General features: G+C 46.0%; 1 protein-coding gene across 1 annotated transcript in view; it reads left to right on the forward strand.

Moving 5' to 3' along the window:
- LOC144601759 (copine-9-like) overlaps positions 1–21,730 on the forward strand; it is a 334,902-nt gene that overhangs the window by 136,775 nt on the left and 176,397 nt on the right. Inside the window, 2 exon segments of the mRNA XM_078414143.1 lie at positions 8,516–8,555; positions 15,067–15,143. Coding sequence (XP_078270269.1) covers positions 8,516–8,555; positions 15,067–15,143 — 117 coding nt within the window.

Raw genomic sequence — 21,730 nt, forward strand, 5'->3', positions numbered from 1 at the left:
ATTCAGTCCTTAATTATACACTCTAATGAACTTACTTTGATTCATCTCACACAATCAATATGTCTTCTTCTCCATTCATCTCGATCCACCTAAGTGGAGACCCCGTAATTAAGAGTGTGGTAGATAATAGAGAAATTGGCAGCTCAGCTCACAGTGCTGAAGAAAGCTGTGGACTGTGGAGAGATGGCATTGCACTGGCGGTGTGGAGGGAAGTGGATCAAATGGAACTCAGTCTGGAGTAGTACGATGAACAGCGGCAACAGTGAGGCACACTGAGAAGTGTCAAAATAAATGGCATATCCAGACCAACGGTCAATGGCCAAGAGTATTGTCACATGTGCAAATTATTTTCTTTGCATACAGTTCAGTAAAGCTTTGCCATACCTTAACATAATCCCCAATTAGCAAAGTTTACAGAAATAGTCCGCTAAGACCGCATGCAAGAGGCGCCAAGTTTTGGCATCATTTTCAAAGTCCAGTCCACGCGATGGGTCTTATGAGCGGCGCCCGATCCAAACAAGCCTCAGGCCTTCCTTAGATCCTCCAGCAAACCACTGGCCCTCTGCTGGGGGCATCACCCACGGCCTACCTTGAGGGCGCAGTGGGCCAGACTCCGGCCCATCCACTACCGGCCTTGCCGCTCACATCGGTTGCCACCGGACCCTTTCCCTCCGGTCACTGGTCTTCGGGGGACGAGCAGGGACCGGCTTAGCGGCTTCCCCCTGCAAGCTGGGGCCCGCTCGGTCGTCTGCATTTGGCGGCGTAGCCCGCCGGGTCTTGTGTAGAGATTCCTGACCTGCTGAGGGACTCAGATTGATGTGGAGATAAGGGACTGCAGATGCTGTTTGACAAAAGAAAGACAGAAATTGCTGGAATAATGGGGTCAGGCAACATCTCTGGAGATCATTAATGGGTGTGGCATTTTGTGTCTCAAGAAGAGTCCCGACAAGAGACGTCACCTATCCATGTTGTCCAGTGATGCTGCCTGACCCCGCTGAGTTACTCCAGCACTTTGTGACTCAGATTTATGGTTTGCTTTATTCACCGAGCACAAGGAGGGGAGGCAATGCTGAAACTGGGCAAAACTCTAGTTTAGCAACGCGAGATACCACATGGCAGCAAAGATGTGTAAGCGCTGGGGGTTGTACAGGAGTCGAGAGTTTTAGCCGTGCAAAATTGCCTAGAGTGGTTGCTTTTTTGAAAGGAGATTGGAGTTTTAATTGCACATAAATTTAGATGACGGCTGACACGGCATGGTGGCGCAGCGGTAGAGTTGCTGTCTTACAGTGAATGCAGCGCCTGAGACTCAGGTTCGATCCTGACTACGGGCGCCGTCTGTATGGAGTTTGTACGTTCTCCCCGTGACCTGCGTGGGTTTTCTCCGAGATCTTCGGTTTCCTCCCACACTCCAAAGACGTACAGGTATGTAGGTTAATTGACTGGGTAAAAAATGTAAAAATTGTCCCTAGTGTGTGTAGGATAGTGTTAATGTGCGGGGATCGCTGGGCGGCGCGGACTCGGTGGGCCGAAGGGCCTGTTTCCGCGCTGTATCTCTAAATCTAAAAATCTAAAAATGAGGTGGAACAAAGGGACCTGTTTTCTTCAATGCTAAGAACCACTAATTGAAAGTAATTGATTGATTGATGGATTGAAAGATAAAGTATGGAAACACAGTCCACTGAGTCCACTCCAACCATTGATAACCCATTCACACTAGTTTTATGTTATCCCACTCCATGCACACGAAGGGCAATTTACAGAGGGCCAATTAACCTATGAACCCGCACATCATTTGGATGTGGGAGGAAACTGGAGCGCCCAGAGGGAACCCACGTGGTCGCAGGGGGAATGTGCAAACTCCACACAGACAGCACCCGAGGTCAAGATCAAATCTTAAACAGCTGCCCCATGGTGCCGCCCTAATTGGTGGAAGGTTTTGAAGGGAACTGAAGGGAAATTCTTTCCCCCAAGTACTAATGGAGGCCTGGATTTTGCAGCTTGCCACGAGTGTTAGAGCCGAAACCTTCGTCAAATGTAAAAAGTAATTGGATGAGCTCTCAAACTATCAAGGCGACAGATCTAGGATGTAAGATAAGATTGAGGCACCACATGAACTAGCAAGTGTGCCTCATGTAAGTCACTTGCTCCCCAGCTCATTCTAGCATTCAATAAGATGACGGCAGGAAGGATTTGGAGAGGGTGCAGAAGAGGTTTACCAGGAAGCTGCATGGAGCAGGGGATGTGACCTAAGAGGAGAGGTTGGACAGACTTGGATTGTTTAGTGTTAGAGGCTAAGGGGAGACCTGATGGAAGTCTATAAAGAGAGGCATAGATAAGATAGGCAATCAGAATCTTCTTCTCAGGTTAGTACTGCCAAATACAAGAAGGCATAGCTTTAATACAATACAATACAATACAATATATCTTTATTGTCATTGTACAGGGGTACAACGAGATTGGGAATGTGCCTCCCATACGATGCAATCATTTAGTTAATTTAAACAACAGCAACCCAACGAAACAAATTGTAACAGTTTTAAGACAGAATAAAGTGCAAGTAGATCTGTGCCGGATCACTGTGCGATGTGATCATCCGGCTTAGCAGGACCGGTTCATAGCAGCTATGGCCCTGGGGATGAAGCTGTTCCTGAGTCTGGAGGTGCGGGCGTAGAAGGCCTTGTATCGTCTGCCCGATGGAAGGAGTTCGAACAGACTGTTGCAGGGGTGTGAAGAGTCTTTGTGGATGCTGGTGGCTTTTCTGAGGCATCGTGTGTTGTAGATGCCCTCCAAGTCTGGTAGCTGTGTTCCGATGGTCCTCTGAGCTCTATGGACTACCCGCTGAAGAGCTTTGGAAAGTTTAAAGGAGGTGTGCAGGATGGAACTAGTGAATGGGTGATCACTGGTTGCTACAGACTTGATGGGCCGATGGGCCTGTTTACTCGCTGTATCACTAATCTAATCTAATCTAATCTAATGTAATCTAAAGAACCTAAATATTGGAGGAAATGTGTTAACATTAACTGACAACTGGTATCAAAAGAAATCAAAGAGTTGGAATAATGGATCATTTTCAGGCAGCAGGGATGCAGTTAGTGTTGTGGGAATCGATGTGGTCTTCTGTTGGTAATAATTTATTGTAATGACCTTTAAGAAGGAATGAATTGTAAGGTTTCTAAGTTTGCCAATAATATCAATCTTGGTGGAAAGTCTTGTTGCCGATGAAGGCATTGTGATTCTGCAATGAGATTTTAATAAATTAAGTGGTTTGATGAAAACCTGGTAATTAGAGTCTATTATGAGGAAGCGTGAACGTACAAATATACATTGCCGAGAGGAATCAAATGGTGCATTATTACCTCAATGAAGAGAGACGACAAATGAGTTAAATTATCAGCGGGAGTAGGATACTCTTGTGCATGAAATTCTTGTGCAAAGTTTACAGGCAGTTCCATCATGTGGTTAATAATGCAAACAGTCTTCTGGCCTTCATTGTGAAGGAGATGGAGTTTAAGAATAGGAACGTTTCATTTTAGATGTTCAGGGTGTTGCTGAGGCCACACCTGGAACACTGTGCATAGCTTTGGTTTCCTTGCCCAAAAAAAGAGATCTTGACATTGGAGGTGATTCGCCAACCTAGTTCCCGGGATGAGAGAGTTGTCCTGTCTGGCGAGGCCAGGCAGTGTGGGCCTTGGATGTCAGAAGAGTGAGGCGTGACCCCATTCAAACTTGTGAGATATAGAGTCATACGGGGTGGAAACAGGCCCTTCGGCCCAACTTACCCATGCTGACCAACATGCCCCATCTAAACTAGTCCCTCCTGCCTGCTTTTGACCCATATTCCTCAAAACCTACCCATCCATAGTCAATATATCCATATATTAGATCGTAAGAGGGTTTGAAAAGGTAGTCGTTTGTGATGCGTAAGAAGGAATTGCAGATGCTAGTTTACACCGAAGATGGACGCAAAATGTTGGAGTAACTCGGCGGGTCAGGCAGCATCTCTGGAGAAAAGGAATAGGTGATGTTTCAGGCCAAGGCCTTTCATCAGTCTGAAGAAAGGTCTCGACCCGAAACGTCACCCATTCCTTCTCTCCGGAGATGCTGCCTGTCCGGCTGAGTTACTCCAGCATTTTGTGTCCCCCTTCATCAGACCCTGTTTGTGACATGTTCACCAACGGGAGGTCCATGAACAAGGAGACAGAGCAACAACGTAAACGATATTTACAGCTGAGACGCTTAGAATGTGTTTTGTCTTAGAGGGAAGTGAATCTCCACCATCCAAGGATGGTGGAATCAGATCATTGGATGTATTAAAGATGAGGAGGGATAAATATGTAAGATCAGGGATTTGAGGGTTATGGGGACATGGTGGAGAGGAAGAGCTAAAAGCAGATTGAAAGGCCTGGCATGCCTACTCCTGCTGCTCGTGTGCTCCTGTGCTCTGTTCCACCCCTCAGCTAATCTAATTGCTCACAAGTACACAGGTTTAGGCACTCAGGAGGAAGCAGGGGAATGAAGTTGCTCTATTATTCTCAAAATAATCCCGTGATTTCTTTAGCTCAGCGTGCTTTTAGGCGGTTTACATTATGAAGAAGGGTCTCGAACCGAAACGTCACCCATTCCTTCTCTCCAGAGATGCTGTCTGTCCCGCTGAGTTACTCCGGCTTTTTGTTTGGGGCTTGGCAGCGACCACTTCAAAAGGCTGAATGTTCGGTTTAGTTTCATTGCCGTGGTAGGAGTCATGCATCGTGCCACCACCAACTTTCTGATATCTTAGAACCAAGACTATGCAGCCCAGAAATAGAAACCATTGTGGACTTCATTGGCACGGGCAGCTGTGGAGCACAAGTCGTTGGGTATTTTTAAAGTGAAGATTGCCAGGTTCTTGATTAGTAAGGGTATTAAAGGTTATGGGGAGAAGGTACGAGAATGGCGATGCGAGGGGAAGATAGATCAGCCATGATTAAAAGTCAGAGTAGACTCGATGGGCCGAATGGCCTAATTCTGCACCTGTGACATGAACTTATAAATCGTGACTTAGGGCATAGTGTTTAGTTTAGTTTAGAGATACAGCACAGAAACAGGCCATTCGGCCCACCCTGTACGTGCCGACCAGCGATCCCCACAAATTAACACCATTGTACACACATACAGGACAATTTACAATCATACCAAGCCAATTAACCTACAAACCTGCACGTCTTTGGAGTGTGGGAGGAAACCGGAGCACCCAGAGAAAACCCACACAGATCAAAGGTTACAAACGTTTCAAAGGTTTTTTATTGTCACAAGCACCAAGTAAGGTACAGTGAAATGCGAATTACCATACAGGCATGCAAAAAAAAGCAACAAGACGCACAACTACATAAAAGTTAACATAACCATCCATCACAGCGGATTCCCCACGCTCCTCACTGTGATGGATGGCAAAAAAGTCCAAACTTCTTCCTCTTTATTCTCCCGCGGTTGGAGCAGTCGAACCATCCGTTGGAGTGATCAAAGCTCCCGCGTCAGGGCGATCGAAACTCCCACGTCGGGACGATCGAAACTCCCGCGTCGGGGTGATGGAAACTCCCACGTCGGGGCGATCGAAACTCCCGCGTCGGGGCGATGGAAACTCCCACATTGGGGCGATCGAAACTCCCACGTCGGGGCGATCGAAACTCCCGCGTCGGGGCGATGGAAACTCCCACATCGGGGCGATCGAAGCTCCCGCGTCGGGGCGATGGAAACTCCCACGTCGGGGCGATGGAAACTCCCACGTTGGGGCGATGGAAACTCCCACGTCGGGGCGATGGAAACTCCCACATTGGGGCGATCGAAACTCCCACATCGGGGCGATCGAAACTCCCGCATCGGGGCGGTTGAAATTCCTGCGGCTTGGAGTTCCCAAAGTCAGTCTCTGCCCAGAGACCACCAGCTCTGTGATGTTAAGTCCACAAGCACCCACGGTTGGAGCTCTGAGATCGATCCCTGGCAAAGGGATCGTGAGCTCCGCAATGGTAGGTACACAGGCGACCAGGGTGGAGCTCTCAAAGGTCGGTCTCCAGCAAAGGCCACCAGCTCCTCAATGTTAGGCCGCAGTGCAGACAGAGATACGATACGGAAAAAAACCACATCTCCGTCGAGGTAAGAGATTAATAAAGTTTCCCCCAACCCCACCCCCCACATAAAACAAGCTAAAGAACACTAAAAACATACATTTTAACACATACAATTAAAACACAAAGAAGGAAAGGACAGACAGACTATTGGCGAGGCAGCCATTGCTGGGGCCACCGGTGAACTCACGGGGAGAACGTAGAAAATTCATACTGACGAGGTCCCTTAGACAGGATCAAACCCGAGTCTCTGGCACTGTAAGGCACCAACTCTACCGGTGTGCCACCGTGCCGCCCCATCAGAGTTGGCATCATTTACCATCTAGCCTAAGAACACAACAGGAAGCCCTATCAATAAGCAGAAGGATGGCAGACCCATAGAGCTATTTGTGTAGCACCTTTCTATTTAAATGGAGTGGAATATACAGCCAAGGAACAAGACTTTAATGGTTTCAACCACCAATTGTCAATAAAGTTGCTCAAAAGAAGAGATCCATGCCTCTTTATAAAAACAGGAAGAGAATACAAAGGCAAATCTTAATAATATACTGTAGAATGTTTTAAGAAGAATATCAAAGCCTTTCAGGAGATCTGTCTTTAGATCTCCCCAGAGGTCTCTCCATAGAGATCTATTGTTCACCACTGACATGGAATTTAAGTTATCTTGGAAGATAAATTAACATTATTCTCATGAGGAAACAATATGTTCAGGGGAGACTAAATTAAAAAGCAATACAGTAATCAGGTTTGAAAGGATAAGAAAAATGCAGTGCAAAATAATTAGGGGATAAATTTAAAATAATTGGTAAACAGCCACAAGGAAAATCAGCAGAATTTTCTTTCATGGAGTGAGTTGTTGTGATCTGAACTGTATTGCCCCAGGAGCGAAAGCAGATTGAGAAGTAACTTTCGACAGTTTTACATTCACAAAGGAACTAGTTCTGGAGAAGGAAATATTATCAGGGCTTTGGTGAAAGAGTGAGGGGGTGCTGGTTGGCGGTGACTCAGTAGTCCGATAACAACGGGAAAGAAGCTGTTCCTGAATCTGGTTGTATTGCCTTTCAAGTGATCGCAACTTCTGCCTGACAGAGAGAAGAGGGACTGACTGGATTGAAAATGGTCTTTGATTATGTTGGCTGTTTTCCCAAGGCAGTCTGAAGTATAGATGAAATTTGGGGGGGGGGGGGGTTCGGGGAGGAGACTGTGTGTGTGATGGACAACACTCTCCAATCTCTTGCAGTCTTGGGGAAAGCTGTTACCTAACCAGGTTGCGATGCATGGATACTTTCTATGGTGTTACGAGAAAGCTGGTGAGAGTCACTGGAGACTTGCCCAGCCTATTTAGTCTTCTGAGGTAGTCGAAGTGCGGGGCACTTTCTTTAGAGCGGATTATTAGTAGAGCTGCTTCCTTACATTGCCTGAGACCCGGGTTCAATCCCGACTATGGGTGTTGCCTGTCCAGAGTTTGTACGTTCTCCCTGTGGCTGTGTGGGTTTTCTCTGGGTGCTCCGGTTTCCTCCCGCGTCCCAAAGACATGCAGATTTGTACGTTTTTTGGCTTCTGTAAATTGTCCCTAGTGTGTAGGGTAGAGCTAGTGTACAGGGTGATCATTGGTTGGCGTGGACTTGGTGGACTGAAGGCCCTGTTTCCACATTGTATCTCTAATCTAAACTAAGCTAAACGTAGTTGCTCTTAATGGCAGTGATGGTGATTGATTTGTGGGTAGCATGCAGACATACAGATATAACTGAATTAATATGTTACATAATGCAGGAATGAATATCTTTTTACATTTTTGAAACATCAGAATGTGATTTGGCAGATTTCTCACTCGACAAACGCACGGCACGGTGGCGCAGCGATAGAGTTGCTGCCTGACAACACCAGAGACCCGGGTTCCATCCTGACTACGGGTGCAGTCTGTACGGGATTTGTACATTCTCCCTGTGACTGCGTGGGTTTTCCTCGGGTGCTCCAGTTTCCTACCGCACTCCAAAGGTGTACAGGTTTGTAGGTCAATTGACTTTGGTAAAGATTGTAAATTGTCCCCAGTGTGTGCTAAGGAAAGCGCTAGTATGAGGAGATCGCTGGTCAGCGCAGACCCGGTAGGCCCAAGGGCCCATTTCTGCAGTGAACTAAACTAAACTAGACTAAGACAGACAGAAAGTGCTGGAGTAACTCAACGGGACAGGCAGCATCTCTGGATAGAAGGAATGGGTGACGTTTCGGATTGAGACCCTTCTTAAGACTAAACTAAGCAATGAATTTAAGTCTCATAACAGTAAAAAACAAGAACAAAAGTATAATCACCTGAACACAGTAAGGTGAGTTCAGTTGTCTTTGCTTGTCGTGTGATTCTGGTGCCTGTGGATGCTTCATTTTTAATCACACTGTTTGTTGTCCTACTCTTGCAGGTACAGTGTGGACTCACGGAGCACAAACATTTCAAAACACGTGAGTTTGAAAATTCAGGCCTTCTTTGTAGCTGGGCTGTAAATAATTCTGGTCCGACTGGGAGGTGGAGTGGAATGGGGTAGGAGGTACGGTTTATAGTCCAAACCCCAGCGATGTGGCACGCACGACTGTCGTGCAGCCAGTGTGATACATTCATACCTGCTCCACCTCACCCAAACATGCTGGCCGTAGACTTGGTGGAGAGTGATGTGCAACGCCAGCTTAAGATTGTGTGTCGTAGCCACCAGTTACTCCTCCTCTCCATACGCACAGTGGCACAGCTGGTCGAGGTGCGACCCTGATTCAGTCTTGACCCCTCAGTGCTGTTAGTGTGGAGTTTGCACGTTCTGTTCTCCCTGTGACCACATGGATTTCCTCTGCAGTTTCTGCTTTCCCCCAAAAAAGTGTTGGTTGGTAAAATGGCCACAGTAAGTCGCAGATGATTTGGACTTTAGAGATACAACGTGGAAACAGGCCCTTCGGCCCACTGAGTCGATGCCAACCAGCGATCACCCCATACACAAACTCTCTTCCTACACACTGGGGATGATTTACAATTTATAGCAGCCAATTAACCTACAAACCCACACGTCTTTGGAGTGTGGGGGGGAAACCGGAGCACCCGGGGAAAACCCACGCGGTCACAGGGAGAACGTACAAACTCCGTACAGACAGCACCCATCGTCAGGATTAAACCCGGGTCTCTGGCGCTGTAAGGCAGCAACTCTGCCCACTGCACCACTGTGCCGCCAAAGTCTGAAGTTTGAAAGAGGGTTGACAGGAATTTGGGGAAAATAAAACAGGGATTAGAGACATTGTCATACATCATGGAAACAGGCCCTTCGGCCCGACTTGTCTATGCCGACCAAACTGCCCAATCTAAAAGTGCCATTTGCTGTGTTTGGCCCATTTCCCTCAAAATCTTTCCTATACACCCACCTGTCCAAGTGTCTGTTAGATGCTGTCATAGGACCTGCCTCAGCTCTCTCCTCTGGCAGCTCGTTCGGTACACCCACCATCCTGGGATTACTGCAGGACTTGCGTAAACGGGTGCTTGATAGTTGGCAAGAACTAGGTGGGCCGCAGGGCCTATTTCTGTGCTGTATCTCTCTATGATTCCATGATTACTGTGCACAGCCATTGCCTTGCTCAATTTGAGTTCACAGATATTGAGGGTTACATACAGTACACCAAAAACAAGCTGCAGAGGACAACAAAGGAATAGAACTAAGGCCATTCAGCATTCCCACCCTGGATATTCCAACTTCCTCGAGTTCAACATTTCACCATTGCTATAATTTATTTTTGTGTTTGACCATTGATTTTAGTGACTTCGGCATTTCCAACCCCATACCTTTGTTCCACCAAAGGTAGACACAAAATGCCGGAGTAACTCAGCGGGACAGGCAGCATCTCTGGAGAGAAGGAATGGGTGTCGTTTCGGGTCGAGACCCTTCCTCAGACTGATGTCAGGGGAGTGGGCGGGACAGAGATAGAATGTAGTCGGAGACAGTAAGACTGGTGGGAGAACTGGGAAGATGTTCCACCAGATTGAATGATAAGTGTTATTTCAACAATCAAAGATCCGGTCTCTTTTTATATTTCTTCCATGTATTTTTGCAGGGGATTGTTTCACTTTGTACTTTGCCCTCCTGGGAAGCATGTTGTAAAATGGACCATCAACATGACATGATTGAGACAGAAATTTCAACTCCATCCTTGTAGAAACAATGAACTGCAGATGCTGGCCAACAAAAAATGGACACAAAGTGCTGGAGTAACGCAGTGGGTCGGGCAACATCTCCGGAGAACATGGATAGGTGATATTTTGGGTCGGAACCCTTCTTCAGACCAATCAGCCTGAAGAAGTGTCCCGACTCGAAACGTCATCTGTTAATGTTCTCCAGAGATGCTGCCAGACCCGTTGAGTTACTCCAGTACTTTGTGTACTTTTTAATAAACTCCACTCTCACTAATTTAGTAAGTAAATTAGAAAGACTGGCCCTGTGGCTCAAAGCATCTTCCTATCCAAATATTGCTGGCTGCACATCCCGTTGCACAAGGTTACTTAGAGGTTGGCATGGTGACGCAGCGGTAGAGTTGCTGCCTCGCAGCGCCAGAGACCCAGGTTCGATCCTGACTACAGGTGCTCGTCTGTATGGAGTTTGTACTTTCTCCCCGTGGCCGGCGTGGGTTTCATCCGGGTCCTCTGGTTTCCTCATGCACGTCAAAGACGTATAGGTTTGTAGGTTAATTGGCTTGGTAAAATTGTAAATCATCCCTGGTAGGGTATAGGATAGTGGTAGTGTGCGGGGACTGCTGGTAGGCACGGACTCGGTGGGCTGAAGGGCCTGTTGCCGTGCTGTATCTTTAACCAAAATTAACTAAACTAAACTAGAGAAATTTGGTCAAATAAAAAGAAAAAAAACCCACATAACATCTGATAACAGACGTTTCTATAATCTACTCAACTTTGTTCAGCTGCCCTCTCAGGAAGGTAAGCGGACATGCTCAGATGATAATAGCAAGACTAATGCATTAGCGAGCCTATCAAGTGGGTTTTCTAAATCCACTCACACTGGTGACTGGATCATTGAGTGGCTTGAAGGAGTGTGCTTTAATTACCAGAAGTTGTCATTCAGTCTAGGAGGGACTGCTGAGATGGAAGGCAGTGTTAGCCATCAACACTTCTGGTGAAGTTACTTTGGAATTCTAAGTGTAGATGAGATAAAGACTCAATAATTCAGACTAAAAGAATATCGGTCCCAACGTCAAACTGATCCCAATGTCTGATAAATCATAAATGTCACTCTGGTGCACAAGTGTCCTGGCAGAGGCCGCTTTGCTCTTAATCCCACCTACGTTATCCCTGCGTCTGGACTGCTTTTTAAAAATTGTAGTTGTAGGGAGGAAACTGGTACCATTCGGGTGGCGCAGTGGTGCAGCGGTAGAGTTGCTGCCTCACAGCACCAGAGGCCCAGGTTCGTTCCTGCCTCAGGGTGCTGTCTGTATGGCGTTTTGTACGTTCTCCCAGTGACCGCTTGGGTTTTCTCTGAGTGCTCCTGTTTCCTCCCACACTACAAAGTCCTCCAGGTTTGCAGGTTAATTGGCCTTCTGTAAATTGCCCCTGATGTGTAGGATGCGAAACTGGGATAACATAGAACTAGTGTACAGGTTGGCGTGGACTCGGTGGGCAGAAGAGCCTGTTACCACGCAGTATCTCTAAATTAAATGTGTGACAATCTACTGTGTAGGAAGGAACTGTAGATGGTGCTTTACACCGAAGATAGACACAGAATGCTGACAATTTACTCTGCCTGCCTTCAACCCCAAAAAACTTCATTGCAATTGAAAATTCAAATTTTAGAAAAAGATTCTTGAAGTCCCCTCAAAATCTCCGACCCTTTACCTTGAACCTATGCACTCTGATTAATGGCTCCTCTTCAAAGGAAAAGGATTCTCGTAATTCATCCCAGCTATCTACTTCATATTTTTGTATAAGCTTTTATATCACCTTTCATCTTTCTCCTTTCTTGCCCAAGGATAAGAAACCCAGCATATCATTCTCTCCTCGTCATGGAAACGCTTAATCCCATCCCATTATATTTGAAGTAACTCAGCAATAAATATCGAACAACTTCCAGCCAGAGTTGGGTAATCTCCATGCCAATATTGGTGACCACATTGTTCTATCCTCTGTGTAGGAAAATAACTGCAGATGCTGGCTGGTACAAATCGAAGATATCACAAGATGCTGGAGTAGCATCTCAGGAGAGAAGGAATGGGTGACGTTTCGGGTCGAGACCCTTCTTCAGACTGATGTTAGGGGAGGGGGCGGGGCAAGGATAGGATGTAGTTGGAGACAGGAAGACAGTGGGAGAACTGGGAAGGGGGAGGGGAAAGAGAGGGACAGAGGAACTATCTGAAATTATATAATATATGAAATATGAGATCCCAATTTGCGGTGGGCCTCACTATGGCAATGGAGGAGGCCCATGACAGAAAGGTCAGACTGGGAGTGGGAGGGGGAGTTGAAATGCTGAGCTATCCTCTGCTCACTGTATCTTTTTAGATAAACTATTCTGCTTCTATTGGTAAAGGTTACTGCAGTCTCTGTCATGTATGTTGTTTATTTGCCTGTGTGAGGGATTGTGAGTAAACTGACCTTTATCACTGTGTCCTTCTTATTCATATGCTGGTAGGCATAGTGTTGTCAGTAAGCACTCTGTAATTATAAGCACTAACCTTTCTCTTTCTTCTTTTAATGCTGTGCCCTATCTTCTTATTTTGGACAAGCAGAAGGTGAGAATCTATTAGTTAGTGCGTTATACTTTGTAAAAACAAAAAATAAATGGAAATGGTCTCTCTCTCTCTCTCCCTCTCCCTCCCCCTCCCTCCCCCTCCCCCTCCCCCTCCCCCTCACCCCCTCCCCCTCCCCCTCTCCCTCTCCCTCTCCCTCTCTCTCTCTCCCCCCCCCATATGTGGGTTCTCTCTGGCTGCTCCAGTTCCCCCCCTCACTCCAAAGACATACAGATTTGTAGGTTAATTGCCTTGGTAAAATTGTAAATTGGTCCTATTGTGTGTGGGATAGTGATAGTGTGCGGGGATCGCTGGTCGGCGCGGACGGTGGGCAGAAGGGCCTGTTTCCGCGCTGTATCTCTGAGCTAAACTAAACATTCTCATTTGCCCTCATTGGAAGTTTAGTTTTCTCTAAAAGTCAGCGAGTTCACAGCTACTTTATCCTTGACTTTCCTCATTTTCTAAGTTGTTTGCTCAACACAGAATCGATGCAGGTAAACATGTTCTTTAAATAGTATCGCAGAAATCTTTGGGTAGAAATCGTTATGGAAACAACAATCTCCTGGAGCTTAGCTTTGATCCATTTTTAACTTAATGCAGGGCACAGCGTGTTTTGACATCTGTGTTTGAGAGCTCTCCTGATGCAGATTGTTATTGGAGAACTGTAGATGTAATCACAGTGCACATTAGTGGAATTGGAAACATACCTAAGCTGTGTACCTTCTGGCTCTTTGTGGAGGATAAGCTCTGTTCTTCCCATTTGATAAGAAAAAGATATCCCTGAAATTATACTTTTCATTTCTTCCAGAGGTCTGCATAGAGCAAAGTCCCTTGTTTGAGGTCGAGAGGCCACTTGTTTCCATTGACCTTTATACAGGTAGTTAAGAGTTGTGTGAGATTGGCCTTGTGTGATTTGTACCGGCTTAGGGCGGCACGGTGGCGTAGAAGTAGAGTTGCTGCCTTACGGCGCCTGAGACCCGGGTTCTTGTCTGTACGGAGTTTGTATATTCTCCCAGTGGCCTGCATGGGTTTTCCCCGAGATCTTCGGTTTCCTCCCACACTCCAAAGACGTACAGGTTTGTAGGTTAATTGGCTTGCTGTAAAATGTAAAATTGTCCCCTGTGTGTGTCAGGTAGTGTTAACGTGTGGGAATCGCTGGTCGGCGCAGACTCGGTGGGCTACTGGGCCTGCTTCCGTGCTGTATCTCTAAACTAAACTAAACTAAACCTTTGTCTTTCCCCCCATCCGTAAAGATATTGCCACAAAGCCAACTGCAGTAATGAGTATGGATATGTCATCAAGTGCTCAAAGCTACACACAGTGTACTAGAATGTTGGTATCAATCGAGGATCCTTTGAAAAGGCTCTCTGTGAAACAAAGCCTCTTGTTTCTTTCTAATAAACGGTTTTTCTAACCAGGATGTAGATTGATGTGAAATATAATTGCAGCGCCATTTTAAAATGCATACTTCAGCCTAGAAGTTAGATTGCATCGCACTGATTATTTTAGTGTTATTCAATTGAGAAAGAACTTGGAGTGGAGCACAACAATGACCAAATCCAAATCAAATGAAGCACGGCAGAGATATTTGACAGTGTTGATCCAGGAGGCGCCATTGTTAGGACCTCCCAGGGCAGCACAGTAGCTCAACTGGTAGAGCTGCTTCCTTACAGCGAATGCAGCGCCGGAGACTCAGGTTTGATCCTGACTACGGGCGCCGGCTGTACGGAGTTTGTACGTTCTCCCCGTGACCTGTGTGGGTTTTCTCCGAGATCTTCGGTTTCCTCCCACGTTCCAAAGACGTACAGGTATGTAGGTTAATTGGCTGGGTAAATGTAAAAATTGTCCCTCGTGTGTGTAGGATAGTGTTAATGTGCGGGGGTCGCTGGGCGGCGCGGACTCGGTGGGCCGAAGGGCCTGTTTCCGCGCTGTATCTCTAAATCTAAATCCTGACCCTGGGTGCTGTCTGTGCGGAGTTTGCATGTTCTCCCTGTGACCGCGTGGGTTTCCCGGGTGCACCAGTATCTGTTCTTATACTGTGTTACGACTGATCATATTCAATTGTGTAAGGTTATTATATCTGACATTATATTTAACACGGCACGTCAACTTGCTAGAACAGAATGGTTGCTTCACTTAAGTGACAGTGAGAGCCATTTGGTGCAATAAACCTGATAATAATCTTGGTACTTAATGCTACAATTTCTTGCAGGATTTCCTTGGCCAGATTTTCGTCACTCTGGGAGAAATCATTGGGTCTGCAGGCAGTCGTGTGGAGAGACTGCTGACGTGAGTGGTGCCCTGATATGTGGAATTCTATTTTGAATTTTTCATGCTATGATGTCTTCAATATTTTATTAGAGTTGGATGCAATTGTCCTCTACTGGTTGGGCGTCTGCAGTGCCTTTTCATAAAGTACCTGAGAAAAGTACCTCCCGGGAATATCGGTTTTAATGTTGCTCCGGAAAATACTGGTCATAATGTTGGTCCCATTCATGATGATGAATTTCCTCGGGAGACCAGTTGTAATGAGGTTACTGGCAATACAGTTTATTGCTATGTTTGGGAATATTGTTAAGAAAGCAATGCATATTACAACTGATTATCATGTAGTGCCTCTGAATATTGGGGACAATGCAGTGCCTGAGGGGGTTGATAGAAATGATGCTTAAGTGAATACTGGTTGTGACATACTGCCTGAGGATACTGAATTTGTTGCAATGCGTGTGAATATGTTTATTATGCTGTATCTCCTGTAGGCACTAGTTTGAGAATTGCTTGGGAAATGCTAGAGTAGCTAATGTATCTTCATTCCAGAATGATCACGGGGGATAAGCAAGGCAACTGAGTTTAGGGCGCTGTGCCTTTACATTGGGGATGAGAAAGGGATTCTGAGAGAGGATTCCCTCTCTCCAGCTATCCAACTCTGCTGACTGTCCCAATCAATCTTCTGAGAGAGTGTTCTCTCTCTCAGAGGACTGATTGGGGATCGTCAGCATGGCTTTGTGATTGGATAATCACCAATTTGATTGAGTTTTTGGAAGAGATGCTCAAGATTAGCTTTTAGTTTTTGTTTTTGGGATACGAGGTGGGAACACACCCTTTCACCCACCGAGACCGCGCCGACCAACGATCACCTGTGCACTAGATCTACGTGGTCCCACTTTAGCATCCCGCACACTAGGGGCAACGTACAGAAGCCACTTGACCGACAAACCTGCACGTCTTTGGTGTGTGGGAGAGAACTGGATAAAGCCCACATGGTCACTTGGAGAACGTGCAAACTCCACCCAGACAGCTCCCGAAGTCAGGATCGAACCCGGGTCTCTGGCGAAGTGAGGCAGCAGTTCTCCCAGCTGTGCCACCCTATCGATGAGCACAGGATGGTAGACGTTGCCTACATGGACTTTAACAAGGCATTTGACAAGATCCCACAGGGTAGACTGGTCTGGAAGACGAGAACACACGCAGTTCAGGGCGGGCTATCCAACTTGATACAAAACTGGCTTAGTAGTAGGAAGCAGAATTTGGTGGTGGAGGTCTGATTTTCTGATTGGAGGTCAGTGAACAGTGGCGTGCAGCAGGGATTGGTGCTGGGAACCATGTATGCATGAGAACTTATGTGACATGATTTGTAAATCTGCAGCTGACACCATAGTTTAGTTTAGTTTAGTTTAGTTTAATTCATAGAGTCATACAATGTGGAAACAGGCCCTTCTCCCCAACTTGCCACACCCAACAGTTTCGTTTAGTTTAGGTTAGTTTATTATTGTCATGTGCGCCTAGGTACAGTGAAAAGCTTTCTGCTACCTGCTATCCAGTCTGTGGAAAGAGTCTACAGATACTGGATAAAGGGTACAAGACTTAGTGGACAGTGAAGAAATTGAAGAGGATTACAGGAGGATGTTGATCAACTGGGAAAGTGAGAAAATGCATGGTCGATGGAATTTAACTCAGACAAACGTGAAATGATATACTTTGAGAAGTATAGTTTATTTTAGTTTAGCTCGGAAACAGGCCCTTCGGCCCACCGAGTCTGCGCCAACCAGCAAACCCCACACGTTAACACTATCCAACACATTAGTGAAATTTACAATGGACCAAGCCAATTAACCTACAACCCTGTACATCTTTGGAGTGTGGGAGGAAACCGGAAATCCCGGAGAAAACCCGCGCAGGTCACGGGTAGAACGCACAAACTCCGTACAAACAACACCGGTAGTCAGGATCGAACCCGGGTACCTGGCGCTATAAGGCAGCATCTCTAGCGCTGCGCCACCGTGCCACCCAGTTAAAACAGGTAAAACTGCAGGACTCTTGCAGTTAGTTCTCTCGCTTCCTACAGTGCCCTGAATTCTGGCCATCCTGTTGCCCTTCTGAATACTAGTCGTGTTGCGTGGCCTGTAATCCTGATTATGATTCAATACCTTTTGGATACTGGTTACGTCACATTACCTGTAAGTGTCAGTTACAATGCAACGCCTGGGTGCACTGTGAGTGGTCGTACCTCTGAACTGAATGCATGTACTAATTATACTGCTGTACCTCGGAACACTGGTCATGTTGCTGTTCCTAAGAATACTGGTTATTGCCCACGGTTTGGGGGTCGCTGTTTTGTTACATGGACTGGGAATACTAAACATGATGCAAAGCGGAACGTTGTTTATCACACGGACCCTGTGAACTTTGTCTAGGAAGGAACTGCAGATGCTGGTTTACACCGAAGATAGACACAAAAATGCTGGAGTAACTCAGTGGGACGGGCAGCATCTCTTGTGAAAAGGAATCGCTGACGTTTCAGGTCGAGTCTGAAGAAGGTATCTCGACCTGAAATGTCACCTATTCCTTTTCTCCAGGGATGCTGCCTGACCCGCTGAGTTACTCCAGAATTTTGTGCCTATCTTCCCAGTAAACTTTGGTCACTGATTACTGAACACTGATTATGTTATGGTACCCCAATGTAATATATTACCGTATCCCAGCATTTTGTGTCTGACCTCAATGTACGGGTTATGTCACAGTGCCTGTGACTTTGTCTTGTTGCTGTCCCTGTAAATATAGTTCTATTAAGTGGCCTTCAAATGCTGATTATGTTACATTATCCTTGTTATATTTGTTTTTCTGCATCGCCTATGAATACTGCGACGTTGCAATACCTGCGCCAATTATGATGCAGTGGCTGCAACACTTGTCAGTGTGGCTGGTAATAAGAACATTACAATGTAAGAAATGTGAACCGCAAATGGGCGATTTGGCTCTCAAAGCTTATCTGCCACTCATCAAGATCATGGTTGATCTTCTGCCCCAATACCTCGTTCCTGCACTATCCCCATTCCTCTTGATTGGGCAGCTCCACCACCGGTTTACCGGCTCGCTCGGTTCCGGAGCCTTGCTGGATTAACCATTTTGCCGGAGGTCCGAGGGGTCCGAGATACCGCCCCGCAAAGTCGGCCTCAGACGTCGGCTATGGGAACGGATCTGCCGGGCCGGAGTTCCAGAGCCCCGGCGCAATTCAACCCGCCGATCGGCTGCGGAAGTCCCGATGAGGTTGAGATCGGCCGCCTCGCCCAGCCTAAGCGCCACGTTTTCGGGGGGAGTTCCGGGGGAAATTTCAAGTGCGCTCTGGTAATTTTGTCTGGATTAAAGGGGGTGCTGGACCACCAGTTGCAGGAAGATCGGTGGCGGCCCTGTATTTATCAACATATCGCATCGTACTCATTGTTTATTTATTAACTATTTTATCGTAATAATTTATATTTTATTGATTAATTAAATCTATCGATTCTGCAATCAATGTGAATATTGATTATTACGTCTATCAATGTGAATATTGATTATTACGTCGTGTCTCTGTGTGTTGGTTATAATGACGTGCCTGTTATAGTCATGATACTGGTTTTAATGCATCGTATAATGGCCTGGGTGTTATTCAGTACTCCCAAGGTCTTCAAGAACAGGAGAGAAGTCAATGTTATTCCCTTGTTTAAAATGGAAACAAGGAGAATCCAGGAGATTATACTGCAGTGAGCCTCACATCAGTGGCAGGGAAGCGATTGAAGAGGATTTGTAGGGATAGGATTTCCTTGCATTTGGAAGAGAATGAGCTAATTAGGGATGGTCAGCATGGCTTTGTCCAGGGCAGGTCACGTTTTGTCAACTTGACAGAGTTTTTTTGAGGAGATGATGAGGGTAGGGCAGTGGATGTTGTCTACATGGACTTTAGTAAGGCATTTGACAAGATTCCTCATGGTAGGCTGATCCAGAAGATTAAGAAGCATCGGAACCACGATGACTTGGTAGTTTTGATTTAGAACTAATGTAGCCACAGATGACAGGATCGTGGTGGAAAGACGCTGGAGGTTTGTGGCCAATGGCCTTCAGCAGGGTTTGGTGCTGGGACCTCTGTTGTTTGTGATATATATGTAAGGGACGAACATAAATGCAGATGGGTGGGTTGGTACGTTCACTGATAACACAAAAATTATTGGAGTTTCAGACGGTGAAAAAGCCATCAAAGGATATAGATCTTTGATCTGTATAGGTCTATGTAGGCCCAAATGATATGGGTGGAGAAATGTCAGAATCTTTTTCCTTGGGTAGAGATGTCAAAGAAGGGAGGGAGAGAGAGAGAGAGAGAGAGAGAGAGAGAGAGAGAGAGAGAGAGAGAGAGAGAGAGAGAGAGAGAGAGAGAGAGAGAGAGAGAGAGAGAGAGAGAGAGAGAGAGAGAGAGAGAGAGAGAGAGAGAGAGAGAGAGAGAGAGAGAGAGAGAGAGAGGAGAGAGAGAGAGAGAGAGAGAGAGAGAGAGAGAGAGAGAGAGAGAGAGGAGAGAGAGAGAGAGAGAGAGAGAGAGAGAGAGAGAGAGAGAGAGAGAGAGAGAGAGAGAGAGAGAGAGAGAGAGGAGAGAGAGAGAGAGAGAGAGAGAGAGAGAGGAGAGAGAGAGAGAGAGAGAGAGGAGAGAGAGAGAGAGAGAGAAAACGTTTAAAGGAACTGTATGGGGCGGGTTTTTTTTACACAGAGTGACGGGTGTCTGGAACATGCTGCCAGGAGTGGTGTTGGAAACATATATGATAGTAGCATTTAGGAGGCTGTTAGAAAGACACGTGAATATACAGGAAATGGAGGAATGAGCATGTGGAGGCAGAAAACTTTAGTCCAATTTGGTATCATGCTCAGCACGGATGTGATAGGCTTCAGGGCCTGTTTTCCTGTGCTGTACTTTTCTATGTTCTTTCTAAACTATAACCACTCTCCCCGCTTTGCTTGGGGATGCTGGTTAAGCTGGAATGGTTGGGATACTAGATGTGATGCAAGGATTGTGAGTCCTTTTAATGATGCAGTGCCTCTGAATCCTGTTTAACCTCCAAATGGAAGATGCTCATTATGCTGCAGTGTGTAGCAATACTGCATTTGTTGCAGTGTGTGGGGATACTGCATACGTTGCAGTATCTGTGCATACTGGTTGTGTTCCTGTGTGTGGGGATACTAGTTATGTTGCAGTGTGTAGGGATATGTTGCAATGTGTGTTTGATATTAGTTATGTTGCAGTGTGTAGGGTACTAGTTATGTTGCAGTGTGTGGGGATACCAGTTATATTGCAGTGTGTATGGATACTAGTTATGTTGCAGTGTGTGGGGATACCAGTTATGTTGCAGTGTGTATGGATACTAGTTATGTTGCAGTGTGTGAGGATACCAGTTATGTTGCAGTGTGTGGGGATACCAGTTATGTTGCAGTGTGTGGGGATACCAGTTATGTTGCAGTGTGTGGGGATACCAGTTATGTTGCAGTGTGTATGGATACTAGTTATGTTGCAGTGTGTGGGGATACCAGTTATGTTGCAGTGTGTATGGATACTAGTTATGTTGCAGTGTGTGAGGATACCAGTTATGTTGCAGTGTGTGGGGATACCAGTTATGTTGCAGTGTGTATGGATACTAGTTATGTTGCAGTGTGTGAGGATACCAGTTATGTTGCAGTGTGTGGGGATACCAGTTATGTTGCAGTGTGTGGGGATACCAGTTATGTTGCAGTGTGTGGGGATACCAGTTATGTTGCAGTGTGTATGGATATTAGTTATGTTGCAGTGTTTTAAGGATATTAGTTATGTTGCAGTGTGTATGGATATTAGTTATGTTGCAGTGTGTATGGATACTAGTTATGTTGCAGTGTGTATGGATACCAGTTATGTTGCAGTTTGTGGGGATATGTTATTGTGTGTGGGGATACTAGTTATGTTGCAGTGTGTATGGATACCAGTTATGTTGCAGTTTGTGGGGATATGTTATTGTGTGTGGGGATACTAGTTATGTTGCAGTGTGTATGGATACCAGTTATGTTGCAGTGTGTGGGGATATGTTATTGTGTGTGGGGATACTAGTTATGTTGCAGTGTGTATGGATACCAGTTATGTTGCAGTGTGTGGGGATATGTTATTGTGTGTGGGGATACTAGTTATGTTGCAGTGTGTGGGGATATGTTATTGTGTGTGGGGATACTAGTTATGTTGCAGTGTGTGGGGATATGTTATTGTGTGTGGGGATACCAGTTATGTTGCAGTGTGTGGGGATATGTTATTGTGTGTGGGGATACTAGTTATGTTGCAGTGTGTGGGGATATGTTATTGTGTGTGGGGATACTAGTTATGTTGCAGTGTGTATGGATACCAGTTATGTTGCAGTGTGTGGGGATATGTTATTGTGTGTGGGGATACTAGTTATGTTGCAGTGTGTGGGGATATGTTATTGTGTGTATGGATACCAGTTATGTTGCAGTGTGTGGGGATATGTTATTGTGTGTGGGGATACCAGTTATGTTGCAGTGTGTGGGGATATGTTATTGTGTGTGGGGATACTAGTTATGTTGCAGTGTGTGGGGAT

This window comes from Rhinoraja longicauda, chromosome 17 (genome assembly GCF_053455715.1).
Source record: "Rhinoraja longicauda isolate Sanriku21f chromosome 17, sRhiLon1.1, whole genome shotgun sequence".
Taxonomy (NCBI): Eukaryota; Metazoa; Chordata; class Chondrichthyes; order Rajiformes; family Arhynchobatidae; genus Rhinoraja; species Rhinoraja longicauda.